We start from the raw sequence: 25,941 nt of genomic DNA, 5'->3' as shown, positions 1-25,941 counted from the left end.
CATGTACTCCACACCCAGTTTCCTCTATTCTTATCATCTGACCTTAATATGGTACATTTGTCATAATTAATGAACCAATATTGATACACTAATATTAGCTAAAGTCCATGCTTTATTCAAATTTCCTTAGTTTCTACCTAATGTCCCTTTTTTATTCTAGGATTCCATCTCGGATACCACATTTACTCGTCATGTTTCCTTAGGCTCCTCTAGGCTGTGAAAGTTTCTTAGACTTTCCTTGTTTTTGATAATCTTGATTATTTTTTAAAGTGCTCCTCAGGAATTTTGTAAAATGTCCCTCAATTTCAGTTTGGTGTTTTTCACATGATTAGACTATGTTGTAGGTTTTGAGGAGGAGCCTGTCAAACACCACCTCAGCCTCAAGGTCAAGGTTAATATCAAGAGTAATGTCATGTTGATAGCATGTACCCTCGATAAGATATGAATGGCACTGTACCTTTGTGATTTCCACTTTTCAAGAAGAAAACTCTACACCAACATATTTTTCCTCTGTGAATTTATAAATCCATGATACATATTTCGTAACACAAAGGATTTAGACATATAGTGAGATCAAGCCATTTCCCCCTTAATATGAAATAAAGTGTTCCAATTTCAAATCGTTTTGCTCAGAAGACATAAAGCTCTTTTACTTGTAAGCCTGTCACAGATATTAAGGGATGTCTGCACATGGAGCAAAGTATTAATATAGGCTGTGAGTTAAAGTTAGAGCATATCCATCACTCAGTAATTCCTTTGATAATCCAAAGGAAAACAAGCTGGTGGACAAATTTCTGCTATTTACAAAAACAGAGTTTCTATTATAAAACACTGCATTATTTTTTTAATTCTAATTATTTAAATTTGAGACAAGGAATATGCTTAGGTGAAATATGTTCTGATTCTCATGACTGTCTTACATGTCAGAAATGAGTATCAGCAGCTAATTTAGGTAATGATTGAGCCCTTGATGTGGGGTAGCATGGGGGAGGGAGCTAATAAAAAAGCTTCTCCTGAACCTATGTGGATAACATAATCCAGTAGATCAGGCCACCATGTGAGATCAGACTAACTGCGGGTCAGTGGTGACTTAACGAATTATTGCTCATATGAGTCTTAACCCCTCTTAGCTATAATGTATGGAGAGGAATAGTGACCTTCCCCAAGGTGGGGAATGCTTTTATATCAGACCAAAAGAAAATGGCTAATAAATCTATATCTTTCAACACAATTATATTCAACAATTAGAATATATAATGTGTGTGTTTACACATATGTACTTATATATGTATACTTTATATGTATAAGTAAACATATATATAATGTTTATATATTCTTATATATGTAATGTGTAAATATGCTCTTTTAAAATCCCAAACTTGCTACTGGGTTTTTTTGGTTTTGTTTTTGTTTGTTGGTTTTTTACTGATTAACGACTACTCAGTAATCATATATCTCACAAGTTAACAGAACAGAAGTGAGGGTGGCACATTGGCTAATCACATGTTTCTTAATATGAGAGTCTAGTCTTGCAAACTGAGAAAGCCAAGGACAGAAAAGGAAAAACTTTCAAGTTACTCACCAAAATTTCCACCTAATGATAAAGTCCTTTTCTCTCTTTATCTCTCTGGCCACTTAGGTAAACTTAAAATTTTATCTTATCTCCCTAGTACGGATAAAAAATTTAGGTGATAAATAATTAGACTTAGTTCCATTTAGAAAGTCAAATGGATAAATATCTACTGTGATTGAAGGTTACTTAACTCTTAGAAAAAGTGTTTGGCAAGAGGGTAAATCTTCCTGTTATTTCCATCCCATTTGATATTTTTCGTTATAGAAAAAAGTTAAGTGATAGGAAGGAGTTTTTAATTATTTTTCTTAGCATACAATTCACCACAATTTAAGAGAGAGAGTCAGAGTTCGTGCTCCCTAGAAGGGAAGCCACTTTAAGACTTAATGGGCTTTCCTTATACGTCTGCTTTTTATTTTTAAACACCACCACCTCTTTGCTGACAAACATTTTCTTGCATATTATGGCAAGGGAGGAGGAGCATGAGCAAATAAGCTCGGGGAAAGCTGGTGATATTCCCTGCCAAAACTCCAAGTTGAAATCAAATCCTTCAGGAAAGTTTCTTAGGCACAGGGGGAAAAAAAGATTTACAACTTCAGCAGAACTGTAATTCTACCAAGAGAAAGGATCAGTCAATCTACTTTACTTTCACCAAAGGATCTGAATCTGGCTGGCTTTGTCATACTTCTTTCTCCTTTATACATGGAGGTAGAAGGAGGGGGAAAAAATGGCGCACGAGGAGTTAAAAAAATTGATGAAGCCATGACCCTTTAGATTCCATTTATAGTCTGAGCCGTAATGCCATCCCCCTGGAATAGCAAACTGTCCAATCCAGCCTCAAGTGTCAAGATGCTGTTAGGCACTAAGTGAAATATATATGCATGCCCTTATACCACTGAATGCTCTGGGTCCACCTTCAAGACACTGGTCTGTGGATCAGGCGAACCACCACTCCTCTTCCAAGAATCAGTTTGACAGGTTCTTTAGGAGGCTCTCCTTCTCTTTTTTTAACCCATCCTTTTAAACACAATGGCACCAAAGAAGGACGTGAAGAAACCTGCTGCTGCTGCTGCCCCAGCCCCTGCCCCTGCACCTGCCCCGGCACATGAACCTGCACCTGCACCTGCCCCACCCAAAGAGAAAAAGATTGACCTCTCTGCCATTAAGGTAATGAAAAGGGTGAACTGTTTGGTCACTGAAACATCTTTCAACAGTAGGGAACACTAGGAACTTTCAGAGGGGCATATTTTTCATTGAGAGGAATGGAATTACTAAGCAAACTGGTGGATTTGGGTAGAAGAGAATCTTGATTTAAAAAGTAAATAAACTGTAGCATATAATTTCACTAAAATTATTATGAGTATGGCATTATATTTGGAACCTGTATGTGCTCTACTTTTTGTTTTCTGTTTCCTTTTTTCCCTAAATTGTCAAAGTGCAAAATGTATACATTTTATAAACATTTAAACCAGTGGTTTCTTTTTTTTTTTTTAATAAAATCTCTATGGAAACTGGGTCTCTTCCTTAAAGCTACATCAAAAGGAATGTTTTAGTCCCTACTTGTTTCCAAAAGTTTAAAAACAGCTGATGACCCAGTTGTCCTAGATGTATTTATTTGACAGCTGCTTTATTTCATCTGAAAAAGAGATTTTTGCAATTCAATTCCCCCTCCAGCTTTGCTTAATAAAATTTGATACCACACTAAATGACATCCCAGTGCAGACAACTACGCACTCAAGTGTTTCAGTGACTATAACTGTCATCTTGTTTATTTATATATACATTATTTAATTCAGAATGTGAGTTGCTTCTAAATGAAACTAACCACCCCCCCCAAATATTGTAAAACTTGCTAGTTATATGGCTTTGAGCTTATGTCTTTGAGCTCTTGCATACTGATCTTGAACTAAAGAGAATGTGATTGATTTTCATGTCAACACTTTGCTGTGATCAAAGTTCTCCACTGCCAAAAGATTATCTGCTTCTGGAAGAATGACGCTATGGATGTGCCTGTATCCTCTCGGCAATGTGCCCCATCAAATGTGCACCGTCTCCTCATTCATTGGGCTCTGATTGGTCCGAATGACAGTTTGAAAATCTTCACCTAGGGAACCCTGCCTTATATGGAAAACTAGTGGGTGAAAGTGCCTAGGAGGTGATCATTTCACTTAAGCCAATATTTCTGTGCTTAATAAATCTGAATTTTGCTAACTTAATACTTGCTGACATTTAATATGCTGTTTACTTGCAACAGCCAAGCTAACCTATAAATAAATAATTCATTGACTATTTTAGTATAACTGTAGATTCTTAAAAATATTCCTGACATAAATATTGAATCAGATCACCCTTAGATGTATATGATGATATTAAGTAAATATATTCCAAATTTTTATAGCATTCCAATTAAACATGAAATTTTATGTTTCAGAGTAGAAGTAGATCATCACAGACATTGTCTCTTGAGTTAGTAGGTAACTGAAGTCATATTTGGAAAATAGTTGGTCGTAGAATCTAATATTGGCCAGGAACTATTCTTAATTTATATCCACTTAGGAGAAAACAATGAATGTCATATATTCCAGTAAATGTTTTTCTGTCTTGAGGACTGCATGCATACAGTTCATTATGAGGAAATCAAAATTTTCATCTCCAGCAATACTAGTTAATATATCTTATAGATGCATACTGACTACATTATACAATAAGCATGATTATAGCCACTGCAATAATTCCAATTGCCTCTATTCTTTGACTCCCCATTTTACATTAACACTAGAGATATGAATCAGTGTCAAAGCTATTCCTCTTTATATTTACTGTGATTTATAAGACAATATCATCCCTTTGTATCTGGGACTACAAGCATTTGGAAAGGAGAAAAAGAAGTATCCCAGTAATGAAAAAGAGGCATTAATTTTCTTCCCCAAGGAACAGAGTAAGAATAAGTAAATAAATAAAAATTTAGTTTGGCAGGTAAGAAGTCTCCAAGAAAAGACAAAAAATCACTTTTTAAATCCAAAAAATAAACTGATTGTTTCTTCATAGCAGAGGAGTGATGCTTTTCTGTATCTTGAAAACTGGTTTATCCTTTCATCTATATCTTGAATTAATGCCAGTGTGAACTAGTACAGCTAAGCAAAAGAAGGAAATACTCCTAGAGAGTCTCTGTAAAGATGGGATATGCTCCATCTTCACTATTTCATTGTAGAATGAAAGATGTGATGGATGTTGATAAGGGACACAAACCAAAAAAGGAGAAGTTAAATGAATCTAGAAGAAACAGATTATCTTTCATTCAGAGAGCCCATTCCTAATGGAAAGAGAACAAAGAAAAGAATTGAAGTATATTTTTGCAAAAGAATTTAAATGGCTTTAATGATATGCATTCAACAATATGAAATCAGTGCATATTTACAGATATTATAACATAGCCAAAGAATGTGATGCAACTTGAGAACTTTATAAAATCTAATTTCATCCCAATAGGTAAGAAGACTAATTAAAATGTGCATTAAAACATTTCGTATTATGATGCTTTTAATCATGTAATGATATTTCTAGATATATTACCTCATATAAGTTACAAACTTTTTTCAAGCAGAGAAAATGAACTTTAAAGAAATTAATCGAGCTGTTATATGTGTTCATTAACTTTCTGAAAACTCGATAAAGAACAAAACTTAATTGGATTTTACACTTTCTTTCTTAAATCATATGAGATTAGAAATCTAGCTGTTCTTTACACCTTGAGTAGGGCTGAAGTTTAAGCGGAACTATTTTAGTGTAGTATTATAGTCATTACAATCATAGTATTTAATCCCTCAATACTATCCCAGTTAATACCTATGTTCCATATTATAATATACTATGTTACTAGCCATATATTTGACTCTGCATAAACTCTGAATAATATGAATGAGTTTTATCAGTTTCTTAAATGTGTCTTCCAACCTATTTCCTGCTTTATTGGTTATTTCTTTAGAACATTTCTTTGGTTGTTCTGACATAAAACCTTTTATATTTTCTGAGGGAATGCTTACCTGATGTCCTAGCCCCATGGATTTTCTATGAATATCCTTTTCAAAAACACAAATACTGCTGATATCTGAACATTAAAGCTACTGTCCTGGGTGGTTCTAAGCACTCTTTGCTTTCAGAGAGCTGATACTTCCAGCAATAATGCCCAGACTAAAGAATACTGCCTGACAGAATCGCCAAGTGTGGGAAGTAAAACCCACCATAAGTTTAGTTTCAAGTACAAACACAAGAATTAACACCTGTTGCCCAAAACTGCAACCAAATGAAATAACAAAAGTAAATAAGTATGAGATGACCATGTGCCTAGATTTTAAAAGATCTTCAATGTTTAAGCAAATTTTTTGCACGATGCATGCCTTAGCTGATATGTCAGGATTGCTCTGAGGTGATGGGACTTTGAATCATGTATGTTATTGTGCTGCTTAAATTGTAATTCTCGTTGTATTCACCACTTAGTCAGCTCATCCCTGACCAGATACTGCGGGCGACATTACAAAAAGTGGTAAAGGTACAAAATGCATTGACAGAAACTCATCAAATAACAAATCTCACAGCAACAATTGACCATATGCTTGGGAAGATTTAAACTTTCAGTTAATAAGGTGGAAATATAGTATTCCCAATAAATACATCTACTTACTGATGAGTATTCAGTGGAGGCAAATATTATGTATTCATTGCAACACCTGACTTGTTCTTGTCCAGGTATAGGACTTTTTGTGTTAATCTATAAATTATTTTTTCTCATCTCTAACAAAGCTAATACAAACCCAGTCCTACTTAGAAGGATTGTTGGAAAAACCAAATGAGGTCATGGCTCATGAAAGGCTTTGAAAATTATAAAGTTTTTTGTAATATAATAATCAATATCTATTATGAATTTACTCTGTGCCTTATTATCTTACTTAATCCACAAAACATTACACTAAGGTTGTTTTTAGCCTCATTTTGCAAGAAAAGAAACTGAGCCTAAATGAGGTTCAATGTCAGGCCCATGATCAAATAACAAGTATGTGACAGAGCTAGGATATAACCTAGCAGGCCAAATCCAGAGTCAACTATGTTAACCATATCCTAAACTACCTCCTGTTTATAAAGGGGAAGTTGCTGTTTCCAAGAATGTGAAAAGGAACCTTTTTTGCTCTTAAGGATATGAGGTTAAGAGTGGTCAATATAAGGGTGATTCTCATATTGCCCTTCACAGCCCTTCGGTAGCCAGAAGAGGGGGTGAGAGGCACACATCACAGCTAGTTCATCAAGACTTTTGACCTTGGCAGTTCATTACTGTTTACCTCAGCTTTCCCATATCTTAGCACCTGCTGCTGACAGGTTGGGTGTTCTCATTTACAGATGGAAGGTGAGATATTAGGAAACTAGAAAGACCCCCAGTCACTTTGCTCCAGCTTCCTGTAAAAAGTTGTAAATGGAACATGGATGTTAAAAATGCTATTATGAGAGTAGATTGGTAGTTGCTAGGGTCGGGTGGGGATGGGAGAAAAGAATGAAGGTGAACGGAGGGTACAAACTTGCAGTTATAAGATTAATAAGTTCTGGGATCTAAAATACAACATAGTGACTATAGTTAACAGTACCATATTGTATACTTGAAAGTTACTAAGAGAACTTTTTTTTTAAATTTTTAAAGTTTTCACCACAAAAAAAAAAGATAACTGTGTAGTATGATGGTTATGTTAACCAACTAACCTTATTGTGGTAATCATTTCACATATCAAAATTATCATGTGTTAAATCATCATGTTGTACACCTTAAACTTATACAATATTATATGTAAATTATATCTCAATAAAGCTGGAAAAACACTATACCAAAGTATTTTTTAATGTTGTTAAATATAGTGAAACTTATTGTATTTTAAAATAATTTTGCTTTTGTTTAATTAAACATACACATATTTCAAAGATGACCTCCAAATTTTTCCATCAGGTTAATATTCTAAAAATGGGATGGGTTTCTATTTTGTTTACAAATACGTAGCATGATTTAAACTGGAAATCTCAACAAATATTCTTTGGAGTCATATATAGAAATATAATGCCACGTGTATAATGATTAAATCTTAACTAATCTGAGGAAAAGAAATAGGAATAGAAGACACATAGTCAATTTCTAATTAGAAGGAATAGGTGAAGACATAAGTTGTTTCTAAGTTTTCTTTATATAATTTTAAGAGTTTGTCTTCTTTTACTCTGGCCTTTTAATACAGACTAATTTTTAATACAACTAAAATGTCAACCAATTGCGATATTCATCCATTTGTGGCATGATTATAACCTCAGAAGCAAACCAAAATTTATGTGAGATTATCACTAGGTATCAATAACAAGTTTCCACTTTGAAACTACTCTGTAAAAGAAGAGAACAGGTGGAGTGGAGTGGGAAGATATTAAAGGGCATTCTGTAACTCTAAAATTATATTTTAAGTAATATGTAACTGGATAATGTCTTTGCAAAGTAAATGGCAGTTTGGAAAGGAATAGGTATGTTCACCAATTAATAGTGAATAGCACTTTTAATTTTAAAGACAACGAAATTTTTGCAAGACAAGGAGACCACAAAGTGACAGTGCCAAATTTAGCCTCTCGACATTTTAGTGCTGCAAATGAACCCCCTGGCAAGTTGTCTTTAGAAGCCTTTCCATAATTACCCGGCATTAAGCACCATCTGACTCATGGAAATTGTGGAAAGGATTATATTTAGTCTGCTGATACTACACTTTCTTCTGCTTCTCTTCATACTGGAATACTTTTTTTATGAAAATAAGATCTTCCGTAGTTTGTTTCTGCATCAACTTCTACAGTTTGTTTCTCCCCGCAAATCAGAACCTGGAGGGCAAAAATTGCAATATACTAGTAGTGATGGCTTCAGTTATACTGGCTAAAATGTAAATTATATGGATGATAAATCTTTGTTATTCTGATCATAAATTAATAATAGTGAGTTGAAGCCAGAGCAGAAAATTTTTCCTAAAGATAAAACCACATCTTATTCAACTTTATCTTCTTCCTTCCACTGTGGCAAGTGAGGTTCTTTGTACCTACTAAGTACCCAATGATATACCATCTCCTGATATAAGTGAGATATAAAATACTCATCTGAACACAGTGTTATGAAATTTTATTTTGCTTAACTCCTCTTTATCTAAACTACTTCAAAATAATATTATTTACCAAATTTTTAGGCAACTTGCCCTTTTCCATTAAAAAAAAAAAGTGAGTTGCTGTAGATACTGACAAAAGGATGGAAAACTCACAACATTATAGAACAATAAGCAACCACAGAAATCATGCAGTTTAATATTTCATATTTGAGGAAGCTATAACCCAGATAAAAGAAGTTATTTAATCAAAAGACACATAATTTGTTACAGGAGAGCCAGAACAAAATTCTGAATACCTCAATCCCCATCTAAGTCTCTTTCCACCATATCAAAGACCTGAAATCTCCAAAATAGTAATATCAATATTCATATATCCCTGTTGTCACAAACAGAACTTCTACCCCAGACACGGAGGAAAAAGCAGATACTTATAATTTCTTAAAACACATACACAAAGCATTTTTCAAAGCATTTTTCACAAATGCTTTTATTTTAAAAATAAAAAGAGGAAGGAAAGAACGTAAACACAACTTGGATTTTTTAATTAAATTGCATACAAACAAATGCACAAAGTAGAGCAGGTGCAACTCTCACGGGAAAGCTGATGAGAAATCCAAAGTAGTATAGACTTAGGTCACATTTTTACATTTTTATTAAAATTCACTTAAACCTCTCTGTTAATTCCTGTAGGTATAAATTGTATTATTTTAATAATTCAGCCTTTGCTCTAATGTGACTGAATTCAGTTGACTAGTCTAGGCATCCTAAGCACAGAATTACTCATTTCCTCTTCTATTCAGATCAGTTTATCCAATACAACCATCTATTCTCTCTTATATTAGACAACCTGGGCTGCTACTGTATTCTCACTGATCTTAATTTCTCCATTTTATACCATATTAGAGTCACCAGCCTAAGTATATCCTTTGTTGAAATAAAAAAATGCAATAAAAAATATCTATTTCCTTTAAATTAAGTGAATTGTTCTGAAGCACAAAACTCTCAGAGTTCCAAAATAGTACTTCTGCCAACCTTTTACAATGATTCCTCATAACTCTAAGATTGGAGTGAAAATTATTAAGTTTTTGTTAGGGTTTGCATACATCCAGGTCTTTGTTCTCCCTGCCAGGCATTAAATCAAAGAACATGCAGCAATGTTTTCTTGATTGAAAACTGGCCCTGGTTAGATTAAGGTCTTTACTTAGTCTCACCAGTCATTAGCCCTATTGTAATATCTAGCAGTGATGATGAAGTTCTTTAAAGACTGTAGTCTATGTTCCTTCCTAGGGCATTAGCCCTCAGTATTCAACATCACATATCTTCCAGATCGTCTTTAATTATAGCTCTTCTTGCTATACTAAAGCTTAAGATACATCAATTCCAGAGACTGTTTGATTAAATGCATTTTAATATTTTTCTATAAATCAATTCCTTCTATATACCAGAAATTTTATCTTGTCTTTAATCAGTTAACCAAACCTCATGATTACTATTAGAAAAATACTTCACAAAGTGAAAAATAATCTGAAAACATTGCAATAAAAATCTTTTATAGTACCAGTACCTTGTTGACTACTATTACCTAAATCCAATACTAAATAGTACATAAATCATAAAAATGTGGAAGGTAGTTATTTTACCAACAGTCTAAGATAAGTATTTAGGCTAAAATGGAAACACCCTTTAAAAAAACAAATTGGGGGTTGGCAAATTAGAAGTCCTGATCATAACATTTATATAAAATCTAAGGAAAGATTCTGGAAATATAAAGGCATATACATCAATAACTTAAAATGAGCATGCGTACTATATGCATGGCAGTTCTAGGTGCTGGAGATACAGCACCAAAGGAGAATGTGTGCCCCTACTCTAGAATGTAAGCTCTTTGCAGGAACTGACAAGGTCCATTCTCTCAAGGAAGATAATATCCTATGGACCTAGAGTCTGTCATACAGAGTGAAGTAAGTCAGAAAGAGAAAAACAAATACCATATGCTAACACATATATATGGAATCTAAAAAAAAAAAAAAAAAAAGAAAAAATTGGTTCTGAAGAACCTAGGGGCAGGACTGGAATAAAGATGCAGAAGTAGAGAATGGACTTGAGGACACAGGGAGGGGGAAAGGTAAGCTGGGACAAAGTGAGAGAGTGGCATGGACATATATACACTACCAAATGTAAAATAGATAGCTAGTGGGAAGCAGCCTCATGGCACAGGGAGATCAGCTTGGTGCTTTGTGACCACCTAGAGGGGTGGGATAGGGAGGGTGGGAGGGAGACGCAAGAGCAGGGAGATATGGGGATATATGTATATGTATAGCTGATTCACTTTGTTATACAGCAGAAGCTAACACACCATTGTAAAGCAATTATACTCCAATAAAGATGTTAAATAAATAAATAAATAAAATTTTAAAAAATAAATAAAAAATAAATCTTCAGAAAAAAATAAAATAAAAATAAAAAATTTTTAAAAAGATAATATCCTAGAGGAGGAGACTTGTTTGAAGGAGGAACTTACTATACATCTGTTCTAAAGATTTTAATTTAATTAAAATTCTGTTGAGCATATAATACAGGCAAGGTATTTTATAGAGTTATGGGGGATACAATCTAAGTATAAGGCAGGAGTAGCATTCCAGGAGGGAGAGGCTCACAGTTGGGTTCACATCATGGACCAAGGGAAATGGTCTCCAGCAACAGCTTGTGCTTCCCAAAAGTTTACAGTCAGGAAGGTTAAAACATATTTCAGTGGCAGAAAGGAGCTAGGCAAACAGAAAAGGTTCTTTCAAGGGCTTTGAAGGATAGTTAATTTCTAAGAAGCAGAAATGACAGGAGAACATTCCAGATAGAAAAGACTTAAATCTAATTTTCAAAACAAACCAAATGATGACGTAGCAAACTGAGTCCAAAATCAGCTGACATTTTGTATTCATATCACGCCTTTCTTCAAAGGGTTGATTACTTCATCATTATAACACCCAGGAAGAGATACAAGAGAATGTTTTGGCCATTCGTAGAAGTGTACCAGAGAATAAATAGCATCTCCCACTTATTCTATGGGCACAATATCTAGGTCCTCTAACTTTTAAACTATAGTTTATTCTCTAGACTAAACTGTAGCCTTCTCTACCATTGTCAACAACTTGCTTAAATGTTTACTTTGATCCTCAGTAAGCACAAAACAATCTACACTGTCATTCTCTATGTGATAAAGATATAGATAAAAACTAGAGTGAAATAGTTTAACTGCCTCCATTCTATTTTAATAAATAATAAACCTTTATATAATAGGCAAGTGGTTATGAATAGCTTATTTATAATGTAAATACAGCTATTAAAATGACTTTCCAGTTTACTTGACAGATTTGACACAAATTGCTTGTATTTTATATGTATTCAAGGACACATTTTTCTATCTGAAAAAAAATGAAAATGAGCATTATGTAGGTTATATGATGGGATGGGCATTTTGTAAGACAACTTTGATGAGTTTGTTTTGTATTATCTATAGTTATTAATTTTACCAAAGATATATGCTAGTGCTCAATATTGATCATAGGGCAATTCAAATTTAATGACACAATACCTAAATACAAGAGTAAAACACAAAGAAACATGGTCTGCTCTAATGGCTTTAATCTTTGCATCAGAAATCATGAGACTCCAAATTACACAACTATCAAAGGTGACAAATTTCTACCTTTGTCCCTCCCTTTGATTTTCCCCTAATGATTCAAAGGATTTAAATTTTTTCTATTAACTTCCATTTTCCAACAACGTCTCAAAATGTCAATCTATTCATGAAGATATGTTTACCTGGCTACTAATATTTTTTAAGTTATATTTTCAGTTCTAATTTTGGGACTCAGACTCCATGAGATCTTTTTCACTACTTATAAACTTTGGACAAAAAATGATATGCATTTAAATGTTGATTTCTTTCCAAATAGCTTGGGGAAAAGCTGCAAAGTATACATCTGTCTAGAGGAGGGAGATTATGCTTTTTGTGACCGTTCCCTTAAAAATAGTTGCTGAACCAGTACTTAAATTAGAATTTATCTCTAACATTCTTTATGCCTTTGAGCTGCTTTAAATATGTCGAAAACTGATAAACATGTCTGAACTTTAGTTCTGACTAGACAGGTCTCTTCTCAGTACCATTCTAGGAAGGGAGTTGTCCCCTATTTTCAGGTAAGCTGTCATGAAAACTTACTACCAGCCAATCCCATGGATACCTTTAAAATTCTAAAGTACAACTTTGCATTTCACAGCACCTGCTTTGTATTCTTTTGCTCCTCAGTCTGGTGACTGAGTCATAAAATGTTTGGCATGGCAGAAAGGGAACCAGCACATTCTGGTAAGAACATAAGCAACATTTTTAAATTTTAAAAGAACATGTACAGAATGAGAGAAAAAGAACACAAAATGGTCCATCAGCTTCCCTTCCTAGAAGAACTTCATAAATTCAAAAAATATGACTAGTCAGCCACCACAAAGATAACAGGTAGGGAAGCAAATACCCAGCCCTAATGTAAGAAAACTGAGGGAGAGTGCTGAAAATGGAGATTAAAACCATTCCTGGCTTAGATAAACTCTACACTCCTGAGAATACAATGTGCAAAGAGTGGTCTTTAATTGGAGATTTCACAAACTGACCAGATTTTCACTTGGGTAGACCCAAGAAACACACAAAATGTATGTACCCCTTTCAAGTCCTCTGAACTTTACCACAAGGGACAGAGCTGCAGAGAGTGTTCCTTCTACAGCAGTTGCCATTTGAAACCCCAAACCAGTCCCATCCAGAAAGTTCCATTAAAACTGCTGACTTGAAGTTTGCAAAGTCCATAATTCACCAAGAGAAGGGATCAGCTGTAGTCTTTAGAGAAATTCTAAGCTCCTCCGCCACTGAACAAATAAGAAGCTTCTTAAAGGAAGACGCTCAAGAAAACATCTCAGGGATAAAGACCATAAAAGTACTGATAGGCATTGGTCTCACCATGGCTGTCCACTCTTAGGTTCTGATTGCCTAAAAATAGACCTCAGGGTACAGATCCCTCTTTCCCTTTGCCCTAAGAAAGCTAAAAAACTCTCCAAGGGGACTGGCTACTTCTCTCTGAAACCTGATGCTAGCTGTGAGGTCACAGCTTCTCCAGAAATAAAAGGCAGCCTTGGCAAGGGAGGCCCTCACTCAGGGACTGGAGCAGCCCTCAACTCACTCTTCAGCTTCGCCGCTGTTTGCAGCCCAGAGGCTCCATCATGGTGGATCTTGTGAGAAAGCTACTTGTAATTTACAGACAGATATAGACAGTAGATAGGAATAAAACTGAGGAGAGAACATATTCAGTATGTGTGTAGAATCTACTTTTGTTTTTTATTAAGGTGGGTTGAGGATAGGAGAGATTAATTCAAGGTATTATGCCAACTGGAAAAATATGTCTTACTCCCAAAAACAGTACTTTATGCTTCACCAACTTTCTATATCACATAAGGTTTATTATATCTAAACTTAGGGAAAAACCTGCAACTATAGCAAAATACTATACCTTAAAAAAAAATCCAATGATGCTGATAACTAAAATTAAATAAACTACTTTCCATGAATTGGGTAAAAATATACTGGTTAAATAGAAGAAAGACTTCAAGTGACCTTTTTAATGCAGTGTGTCTGTATTAGGCATATGTTAAATACACCGTAGGTTATTATATTATTCCAGAAAGAATTTGATTTAGCATTTGTTAAATCATTGACTCATGGATTAAGATATAGAAAGATGTTCCCTATCTTTTGCAATAGCTTTTTATTTTTCCTAGATTCAAAAGTATCCTAAGGCAACCTTCTTATTCTATGACACCTACATAGCTTCCTAAAAATCTCAGAGCAGAGAGCACTCTCTTCTGTCAATGCATTTGAAAGAGTACTAGTTGTTTCTTTCTTTCTTCCTCTCTCGCGCCATTGCAGTCCTTCAGTGCTGATGAGATTGCTGGTAAGTGAATTGAGCTTCTCTATTCCAGAGGTAGGCAGAGCACTTCTTAGTCTCTGAAATATCACTCATTTCCAAGACATGTTACTGCATGGCTCAACCTCTTAGTATCCAAGCTATGCCTGAACTCTGAAAAGTAGGCATACTTTTTCAGCTTACTTTGAAGATTACTCAGGGAATGAGCTTGGATACATTTAAAAATCAGGACATTTTTGTTTGGTTAAAATATTCTTTGTGGTTAATTTCTTTCTAACAGATCGAGTTCTCTATGCAACAGCAGGATGGTAAGTTTAAATGATATAATATGTGCACACTCATAAAGATGGCATGTGAGAAAACCAACTCCCTTGAGATGAGATTAGCTCTTTCTAATTATCCCCACTGATGTTGTCACTCTAAATATAAATGCTCTCAATCACTATAAATATAAATTCTCTCAACATGAACCCTTCACGTATAATCAGTAATCAAAAGTTTAGGCAAACAAAAGCTAAACACCACAAAATAATTTCTTGTATTCACTGATTTCTAAATAGAACCAATTTGATACAGTAGGTAATACCATACATATACTCCCACAAAATATGTGGGTTCTGGATGGCTAATTTGTTCATCAAATCCCTAAAGAGTGATTTGGCAGGTTTAAATTATTCAATTTCGAAAACAAAATTGATTCTAAAACTGCCCAATTACCAAATACACATAATTTCAGTGGGCACCATAGTGAGTTGAGAGAAATAGCAGGTGAAGTGGATATAGAAAAAATGTGCATTCAGGGAAAAAGAGGGGAAAATTATTTATCAAAAAACTGTGGAAGGAGCCTTAGCCATCTCCTGGTCCATCTTTAGAGATGCAGGACAGGCTCCCAGAGAGGTGTTGAGACTGACTCAAAGATCCAAAGAATTAATGATAGGGTCAAAATCTAATATTACTTTAAATTAATTAGAAATTTATTTCATAGAAACAGTTTCTAACTAGAAGACTTCAAATTCTGGAGATTCAAAAGAATATGAATAGTTTCCCTAAGACTTCCACTTTTTCTTCTTCAGGTCTTTGGATCCAAGAGATCCTGTGCCCTAAGACTCTTGTTTCACTGGAAAGTGTAGGGCAGAATGTTTTATGAAGTGAAAGAGTCACATATTTAAATAAACTGAGACAAAAATACATCTATAGAAGGGATGGAAGAAAATTTCAGTTATACAATATTGTATAAATTGGATATTGGTCATAATGATAAGTATGTATATATGTTATGATTTATAATATATAAATAATTGTGATAATACTCATAGGTATATAATTATAATTATACTCAGTTCTCTATCTAAAGGATTCAACATTTTTCAGCCTGTTTCAGTGTCTGGAATATCTCATGTTTGGTAATCAGTTAAGAAAAAAAAGGATATTTGCTATAGCACAGACTCATATATTATCTACATCATGGTTAATGCCTTCATGTAGACAAATGAGATGATCTGATGACTCAGAACCCATGATCATTTGAAATTATACTACAAAGGACTAATTTTTCTTATTGAAAACAGTTGGTAATTCTACTCTAATTTGTTTGATTTTTAAGTATTTTAACTAATGATGCTGCTACATTATCTGCTACTGTACCCCAGTCCTCTCAAATATCTAATTTATGTGTCATTATGACTGCCAAACTATGGTAGAACCAAGCAATAGAAGACTTAAAAACCCTTTCAGAGACAGAAGACTTGGTGTTGAACATTAACCATATTACTCCATATGTAAAATAGGTTTTAGATACAGAGGTTCAGTAAACTTCGGTGTGGTGGACTGGCTTTCTCCTGTGCCAGGAAAACAAATGTAAGCATTTTAAATTAAAAGGAAATATTACATTTTAAGAAATAAATAAAGACATACTTTCTTTGCTTCCTTCTTCAATGATTAGAGTTTTTCTCATGGCTGCTCTACTTGAATGTATCACAAGTTTGGGGTAAAGAAAAAAACACTAGAAAATTATAGCATTCTAAAGGTAAGTCCTGTGCTGTCCAGTAGAGTTGCCACTAGCCACATGTGGCTATTTGAATTTAACCTGTAATTCAGTAAAAATAAATGCATTTAAAAGTCTACTTTCTCCTTTGCACTAGTCATATTTTAGTGCTCAAGAGCCACAGGTGGTAGGTAACTACTACCCTTTTGGGCAGCCCAGATACATAACATTTCAATCATCACACAAAGCCCTAGAACAGTGTTGTTCTAGACTAGGGGCTGGCAATTTTTTTCTTAGAGAGCTAAACAGTAAATATGTTAGGCTTTGTTGGCAGAACAGTCTCTGTAAAAACAACTCAGTTCTGTCACTGAGGTATGAAAACAGCCATAGACAATACATAAATGAATGGGCATGTCTGTATTCCAATAAAACTTTATTTACAAAAACAGGCGGCCAGCCCGTAGGCAGTCATTTGCTAACCCATGTTTTAGACTCTTCAAGAGAATAACTAAGCCTTAAAAATCTGGTGTAGGAAGAGCAATATTTTTCTGGCCTTGGCCTTTAAATCAACAAAAGGGTTCATGTCAGAGAGATTCTATTACAGCTCATAAAACCCTATTTCTATATCAACATCTGACCAGGGTAATAGTGAGTCCTCTGAGCAATCTGCATGAAAGCCTGGAGCCACTAATAAGAATAGTTCAGTTTCACATGTCCTGTAGAAAGATAAAATATAATATTTGACTAATGACCCCACAGTGCCTGCTGCATGTCTTTTAGGTTGGGGAAATGATCTGTGATATCAATTTGCATAGAATTTGAGGTGGAAATTTCAGCAAAGAATGATAACATGATCTATAGTTGATTGTTAACATAATGTCTGGTGCAATCTTAGATTAGGGGATGAAGGGATAGTTAAATAGGATGTTTTGCTGAGTAACCTATCTAGATAGCATCTCTTGATCTGAGACCACTAGTGGACTAAAAAGAATGTTTTCACCTCTACCAGTTCATTCACAAATGGGTTTTTGAGTGTTGTTGGTATTAACTCCAACAAGTTGCCATCAGTACTTTTAGGTTCTCCAGAAAATTTAATTTAGTTAAGTTTTAAAAGTTCAATTAAAATGTCTTTACTTGTCCCTAAATCCATAGTAGCACTTCTTTCTGTCTTTTTGGTGTATACTTCTTAATTCTTTGTTAATGTAATCCTGAAAGGCAAAACCAATTCTATCAAAGGAGAATGACAAAATTTAGGGAAAGTAAACAATAGAGTGATTGTGATAAAAATAGACAACACTTTTAAAATATGTGCTTACATACACACATGAATACAAGTAAATCTAGGGAAATCTGAGTAAAATAGGTGGAGTCTATCATTGTGAATATTCTGGTTGTGATAGTGTACTATAATTTTGTAAAATGGTACTATCGGGGGAAACTAGACAGAGTATTTAAGAGATCTCTTTGTATTTTTTCTTAAAATTGCATGTGAATCTATACTTATCTCCATAAAATTTTAATTTAAAAAGTATACTTACATTCTAAAACTAATACAGCAACATGTTATCATACGTTATTATATGAAAAAAGAGTAAAGTTTAAAGTGATCACCATCGCAATAGATTCAAACAAATAAGTCTCCTTCAGAATCAGATACACTAGAAGCCTATTAGAGTCATACACTGAAGTGGTTAAATGACACTATAGAACTTAGAAATTGGCCTCATCTTTCTACTTTTTCTCCTGAAAAATGAAGTTACTCCTGAAGAAAACTAGTTAAGAGAAGAGCCTAGGAAATTTGTACCTCAAGAGCAGGTTTTTCTGTATAAGTTAAGAAGTTTGGTTTAACCTCACATGACACAATCCCGATTGAAAATTTGTTTTCTTGAAATTTTATTAACGTTGTTAATTATATGAGGGATTTTATGAGGAATTCTTAAGATTTCTCAAGGCCTCAGAATTTCTTAACCCAGTCCTGTGTCCAAGGCAGATGAAGGAGATATGAATAAATATGACTAGGAGTTTCAATTTCCATATCTGATGAATAATAACATATGACTTGAAACTGGAAATCCTGCTTTAAAATAGACCCAAAAAGTAATGTCCAAAGGGAGTTGTCAGTTGAGCTTAGAAAAGGGAGAGTCCAAAGATAAAAACTTAAGTGACTGGCAAAAGCTGTAAAGTAGAGGAGAGTTTGAACTGGATCCCTGATGAAGTTTGGATTAATTTATAGGTCTGAAGTAGAAAAAAAGCATCCTAATGTTTCTTGCTTCTCTCAGAATTCAAGGAGGCATTTCTCCTATATGACAGACAAGGCGATAACAAGATCACCTTAAACCAGGTTGGTGATGTCCTTCGGGCTCTGGGCACAAATCCCACCAATGCAGAGGTCAAGGAGGTTCTGGGAAACCCCAGCAATGAAGGTAAACACATGTTTTTCCAAGAAGTTGGGAAGTGTGTTCGTGTGTGTGTTTATGTAAGAGAGAGAGATTTATAGAGAAATAAGTTCCACAGAATAGAGTTTAATTTACTTTTTATGGTAAATGTGCCTCTTGGCCATCTAAAGTCTTAGTTTTTACCCTCATAAAACAAGTTAACCTTCCTTTGAGAATTTGTAAGCATGATATAATTTCATGTTAATGAAAGGAAATGATATCTAATGCTAACATCATCATCATCACCATGTTATCTAAACATACCCTACAGGACTTCCCTGGTGGTCCAGTGGTTAAGACTGCACGTTTCCAATGCAGGGGACATGGGTTCGATCCCTGGTCAGGGAACTAAGATCCCATATGCCAGCCGCGGGGTGCGACCAAAAAAAAAAACATCTTAAAGGAAACTCAGCTTTCTAATTTAAGAACACACAGATGACACCTTAATAGAACTATTTTCTGTTTCCAAGAACTGTAAAAAGACTTAAAAACCTAAGCCAAAATCTGCATTCAGTCCCCCAAGGTAAATCCTAAGGCAAAAGTCAGTGAGATACATAAGAGGCAAAATTGAAGAAGTCATCGCTGGATACAGTAATCCAGTCATTAGTCTGGAATAAGGAAATTTTTTCCAATCCCATGATTCATGGCAAGTATAATAGTCTATTGAAAAATACCACTCTGAACAAAAAAAAGAGAAGACAAAACTGAAGTTTTTTCAAGTAGATATTTGGGCTATTTATCCTTGCCATAAGGAAAACAAGGAGGGGAAGGCAAATCATCTTTTTTTTCCAGAAAAGACCATTTTCCTTTATTACAAAAGAAAAAAAAATTGATTTCAAAAAAACCTACCTCTAAATCAGTCTGCAGGAATTTTCCTCAAACTTCATTTTCTTCAGAGGAAAATGTCCAAGTAAATCACGCAAAAAGTAGCTGGGAGCATGAGATAAAGGAAGAGCGTAATAAGCCAAATTCACTTTTAACTTATCAAACATTCATCTTTAATGGAATTATTAGGTAAATGTTCATTTATTCAGCATTCAAATTTAATCTTCTTAATATTACTCAATGTACTAGATTTCTACACTATAAGGAAAGACTGGTGAATGGGAATTCTGATTATAGGGGTACATAACTTTAACCATTTGTATACATCTGGACAGTCTGTTTTATACTTCGGCTGTGAATACTGTTTATCTTGTCAGAAGATACTAAAAAAATTCTTATCATCTCCAGGCCTCTAAAACTGCAGAGAAATCAGGAGATCACAAAGTATTTAACACACACTCTCTCCTCACAGGCTTCTTTTTTGAATTACTTAAAATTTAAAGAAATTGAAGGCTCTACAAAAGCTCAGACAAAAGTGGAATATATATCAAAGTTCAGTTAGGTTTTGCTACATTTATATGTTAATGGATTTGTTATCAGTATATTTCTATATTGCTTCCCTAGTGTTTATAGAAAATATTAAATTGACAATACTAATAAAATCAGTAGCTAACATTGATTAAGCACTCAGTTTGTCCCAGGTATTGTAATACAGTTTGCACGTATTATCTCATTTAATGCTCACACTACCACTACGAGGTATCTCTTTTGAGAGATGAAAAAGTTGAGGCACAAAGAGGTTAAGAAACTTGCCCATGGGGCTTCCCTGGTGGCGCAGTGGTTAAGAATCCGCCTGCCAATGCAGGGGACATGGATTCGAGCCCTGGTCCGGGAAGATCCCACATGCTGTGGAGCAACTAAGCCAGTGTGCCACAACTTAAGTCTGCGCTCTAGAGCCCGTGAGCCACAAATACTGAGCCCCCATGCCTAGAGCCCATGCTCTGCAACAAGAGAAGCCAGCGGGATGAGAAGCCCACATACCGCACGAAGAGTAGCCCCCGCTCACCGCAACTAGAGAAAGCCCATACACAGCAACCGAAGACCCAATGCAGCCAAAAATAAATTAATTAAATAAATAAATAAATAAAGAGCTCACTAAAAAAGAAGAAACTTGCCCATGATCACATAGTTGTAAATGGTGGGCTGGGGATAAAAGCTTAAGCACTAGGACTCCAGAGCTCATGCTGTTATCTACCACAAACATTTTGTCATCAGTCATTTACCAACTGAAATTTAAGCCGTATGAAGATTTTTCAGATGATCTAGAATGAACTCTCAATTTAATTTGTGACTCAGAGATGGCATTTAATGATAGATAATAACTCTCCAAATTGCAATTTCTTCCAGAGATGAATGTCAAGAAAATTGAGTTTGAACAATTTCTGCCCATGTTGCAATCTATTTCCAACAAAAAGGACCAGGGCACCTATGAAGACTTTGTTGAGGGTCTGCGTGTCTTTGACAAGGAAGGCAATGGCACCGTTATGGGTGCTGAACTTCGTCATGTTCTAGCTACGCTAGGTAAGAAATATCCATTTCAGTGGACTTAATAGGACAGAATATATAGGAAAGAGCAAGACTTAGGTCAATCATGTTATAACCAAAATAAGTAGGGGGAAAGACTACAAAGGGAAAATGAAAAAGAATAGTCAAAAGTTAATGACCTTATCAATTAGCCTCAATGTCACTGAGTTTACTTTGGGGAAATGATAAATTATTGGTAATGAATAAGTAATGTGCAGCACTGTAGTTCTTACAGGATAGAGTTTGGATGATCAGGTATAGTGTGCATTTGTCATTTATACAAAAACAATTTATTGATAACCTTCTGGCTAGAGAACAGGAAGGGCTGGGTTTCTATCCTCCAAGAGGTTATAGTCTCCAGGAGTCCAAAACTGATCACTTACAGTGGAATTTTGAAAATATTCTCTGGTTTTCTTTTTGAAGAAAGAGTTTTGTTTCATCAGGTGAAAAGATGAAAGAGGAAGAAGTGGAAGCCCTGCTGGCAGGTCAAGAAGACTCCAATGGCTGCATCAACTATGAAGGTACAATCTCATATGCTCTGGTGGTTACAGCAACTCTGAACTGATTGGGTTGACGATGGACAACTTTTGAGCTTAAAACAACTTATCTTCTCTACCTCTCTTATTCAATAAGAGAACATACAAATGTTACTTATTATCAATCAGTTATATAATAACTCTAAAAAGATACCTTGTAAGGACCTGACTATATACATAAGATTTACTCCAGTGGGATTTAACATTCCTGTGCATTATTATACAGGTTAAAATGTGCTTTCACTTTTATCTTTTCTTGTTAGATCTTCACAACATCTCTGTAAGATGGGGTTTGTGTCAGAATAAATTTTAATATTAAATACTAATATTCTTTAATATTACAGTTGGAGAGATCTCAAAATCCTTTACAGCAAGCAGTTATGAAAATGAGGAATCCGAAGGCCAAAGATGTTTAGCTATTTAGTGAAGGTCACATCATTAATGGCAAAGCTGGTGCTAAAATTTAGTTCTCCTTTTCTAGTGTTCTTGCTTAAATGAAATTTATCACATAGTGGCCAATTATCTATTTCCTGTCACCAATTTTTTTTTAACATCTTTATTGGAGTATAATTGCTTTACAATGATGTGTTAGTTTCCGCTTTATAACAAAGTGAATCAGCTATACGTATACATATATCCCCATATCTCCTCCCTCTTGCGTCTCCCTCTCACCCTCCCTATCCCACCCCTCTAGGTGGTCACTAAGCACTGAGCTGATCTCCCTGTGCTATGCGGCTGCTTCCCACTAGCTATCTATTTTACATTTGGTAGTGTATATATGTCCATGCCATTCTCTCACTTTGTCCCAGCTTACCCTTCCCACTCCCCATGTCCTCAAGTCCATTCTCTATGTCAGCATCTTTATTCCTGTCCTGCCCCTAGGTTCTTCAGAACCTTTTTTTTCTTAAGATTCCATATATATGTGTTAGCATATGGTATTTGTTTTTCTCTTTCTGACTTACTTCACTCTGTATGACAGACTCTAAGTCCATCCATCTCACTACAAATAACTCAATTTCGCTTCCTTTTATGGCTGAGTAATATTCCATTGTATATATGTGCCACATCTACTTTATCCGTTCATCTGTTGACGTACACTTAGGTTGCTTCCATGTCCTGGCTATTGTGAATAGAGCTACAATGAACATTGTGGTACACGTCTTTCTGCCACCAATTTATAGCAGCTTCACCCAGAGGGTCTGAAAAGCAACACACCACACAAAATAAAGATGCAAGATAAAGTTGCATGATATAACTTGTAAATTTAAAATTTTGCAACAAAATCGAAAAACTTATCCATCCCCCCAAAAAACTAATCTAACCACATCTCAATAAAGCTATGTTGATAGCTTTGATGTAAATATGGACTTATAAGGTCTAACAACTTGGAAAAAAGTAAGACAAGAAAAGCAGAGGGGAGAAGAGGGGAGGGAAGAGAAGTGGAAAGGAGAGAAAAAAAGAGAACAGGAGAAAAGAAAAATACTAAGCCAAGCATATCTTCACTGACAATCTTGGTTAAACTTTACTTTTTTCCTATAAACTATGTTTTACATTCAGTTACTGCCATAAGTACATTAGATAAAAGAAGAATCATTCAATAAATATTGTTTGGACAAGGGTATAGTCATTTAGAAAATGAAGGCACATCTCGATCTCCTACTAGGATAAATTTCGCATGAGTCAAACATTTGAATGTAAAAGCTAAAAGTATAAAACCCATGGAAAATTATTTATAACTTTTGGAATGGGAAGGCATTTCTAACACTGATGCAAAACCCAGAAGGTATTACAAATTTCAATAAATTCAACCACATTATTTTTTTTATCTAAGTGGCAAAAGCCACCAGAAACAAAGTGAAAAGACAAATAGCAAACCAGAAAAAAATATCTGCAATCAACATCAGAAAGAGTTCATTTGCCTAATTTTAAAAAAAGTTACAAATTAATAAAAAGACCACAACCCAATAGAAAAATTAACAAGTACATGAATAGACAATTCATAGAAAAGGAAATAAAAATATATATGAATGTAATATGCTGAACTTCACTAATAATAAAAGAAATGCAGATTAACACTACACTTAGATATACTGATTGCCAAAATTAAAAGTTTAACCACACTTTAGGTTGAGGACAGTGTATGGAAACAGGTGATCTCATGCATTCTTGTTGGGAATATAAATCATTAAAATCCCTATGTGGTGATGTGGTATTAATTATTAATTCTAGCAAATCTACTTCAAGGGATGTAGTCTTTAGACATACTTGCACTCAAGTGAAATGCGTGATATATGATTATTCATATTCATTATTCATTACTGTGTTGCTCACAATAGCCAAATATTTGAACAACTTAATGTCCATCAATGTATGAAGTATCGAATAGATTTTGGTACATCTTCACAGTGAAATTCCCTACAGACCTAAAAAAAGAACAAGGACACCCTTGTTTATGGTTATGGTAATATTTCTAAGATACATTATGAAGTGAGAAAAGCAAGTGCAAAAGAGTTTGTAGAACATGCCACCATTTGTATAAAAAAGATTTTTAGAAACATATACTTGTATTTTCTTATACATGCATAATAGCTCTACCAACTTAGCTATAAAGAGAGGAACTAGATAGCTGGGAGACAGTGGTGAAGAGCATTTTTTTTTATAAACTCTTTCATACTTTCAAGAAAATATTTTAACCATGTGAACATAACACATAATCAGAAAGCTAAACTTACAAAATCAGGGGAAAAGCCATAAATCCAGTATTAAGAATAGTGAGCTATACAGAGTTTAAATAAACTCTAGAGTTATAACTAGGAATAATTAGAACTGAGTTAACTTACTATACTGCTCTCTTATTAAATTTGACTGTTTTCTAACTCTAAACTGTCTGTATTATCCCTACAGCTTTTGTTAAGCACATCATGTCTGTCTAAATGGAGCTCTCAAGGTATCTATCTGTTCCCTCTTTAATATATAAGGGTTTCTCAATATTGTATTTTGTTAAAGTAGCAGCCTCACTTATACGCTGTAGATATAATTAGTATTGCTTCTTAATGAAGAGTTATTTATTTTAACCAGAACACATTAATATAATTAATATTATATTAATATTAACGAGTTATTTATATTAACCCATCTCCTTGATATGGGTTATGTAGAAATAGAGCATTTTTGTGTAAGTGTACAAGCAAAAACTTCTGAGGTTATAGCTTTCATGTATAGATCCTATCTTTGTCTGTACTATAATTAAGCAGTGGAGATTCAACAAACCAGAGAATAGTTGATTAATTTAGTTGGAACGTAACAATAATAAAAGCATTAGCCTAAATTCTTTGAAAAATTGAAGTAGTTTTTTAACAATTACTGCTCTAGAAAACCATACTATCACAGTCCAAAGTGCAGCACTTGAAACCAGGTTCTTGCAGCAAGGAAATGCCTTACCTTGGAAGTGATGGTTCATTTTGTGCTTTTTCTTCTTTTTCACTTTACACTATTTCCTTCCCCATTTCCTTTCTGAAAAGATGCAATCAACATCTAACTCTTTTTCCTTTTTCCTTTACAGATCAAGCACTGTTTATGAAGACTGGCTGGAACCTTATTCTAAGAACACCCATGACTAACCGTCCAAATCTGTTTACCATCATTCAGAAGAACAAAACAATTTGGACCATTTTAGACTGGAGGACTCCCTGAATTTTTATACACCTTACGTTTCTCTCTGAATTATATTCATATCACACAAACGAAGTGTCTGTTGCTCTAGACAAGAAGGATAAAATACTGACAATCTCAAATTCAAGCACTGCTCTTTATTTTCTACCATGGGTCAAAGAACATCCTTAAAATAATAAATCAATAAATAATTTTGGTCGGTCTGAAATGTTCAA

The 25,941-nt window shown here is 34.5% G+C and overlaps 1 protein-coding gene across 2 annotated transcripts; it reads left to right on the top strand.

Moving 5' to 3' along the window:
* The first annotated feature begins 2,315 nt into the window (after positions 1 to 2,315).
* MYL1 (myosin light chain 1) lies at positions 2,316 to 25,941 on the top strand. 2 transcript variants are annotated; one of them, XM_036858290.1, is made up of 7 exons: positions 2,316 to 2,737; positions 14,971 to 14,998; positions 18,954 to 19,097; positions 21,342 to 21,515; positions 21,962 to 22,039; positions 24,959 to 25,001; positions 25,617 to 25,941. In XM_036858290.1, exons 1-6 carry the CDS (start codon positions 2,600 to 2,602, stop codon positions 24,985 to 24,987), a joined length of 591 nt encoding a protein of 196 aa, XP_036714185.1. In that variant the 5' UTR covers positions 2,316 to 2,599; the 3' UTR covers positions 24,988 to 25,001; positions 25,617 to 25,941. The 2 variants fall into 2 exon arrangements, with proteins under 2 accessions (XP_036714185.1, XP_036714186.1); XM_036858291.1 differs by lacking the exons at positions 2,316 to 2,737; positions 14,971 to 14,998 and adding exons at positions 13,904 to 14,001; positions 14,693 to 14,717.

Source organism: Balaenoptera musculus, chromosome 7 (assembly GCF_009873245.2).
Source record: "Balaenoptera musculus isolate JJ_BM4_2016_0621 chromosome 7, mBalMus1.pri.v3, whole genome shotgun sequence".
NCBI classification, from domain to species: Eukaryota; Metazoa; Chordata; class Mammalia; order Artiodactyla; family Balaenopteridae; genus Balaenoptera; species Balaenoptera musculus.
The sequence above is the reverse complement of the archived record's forward strand: the minus strand, read 5'-3'. Positions and strand labels throughout refer to the sequence as shown.

Coding starts and splice junctions, on each gene's coding strand:
- MYL1 (XM_036858290.1), top strand. CDS start 2,600: ATGGCACCAAAGAAGGACGTGAAGAAACCTGCTGCTGCTGCTGCCCCA. Junction 14,999..18,953: donor CTCTATGCAACAGCAGGATG/GTAAGTTTAAAT, acceptor TGCTTCTCTCAG/AATTCAAGGAGGCATTTCTC. Junction 19,098..21,341: donor GGGAAACCCCAGCAATGAAG/GTAAACACATGT, acceptor AATTTCTTCCAG/AGATGAATGTCAAGAAAATT.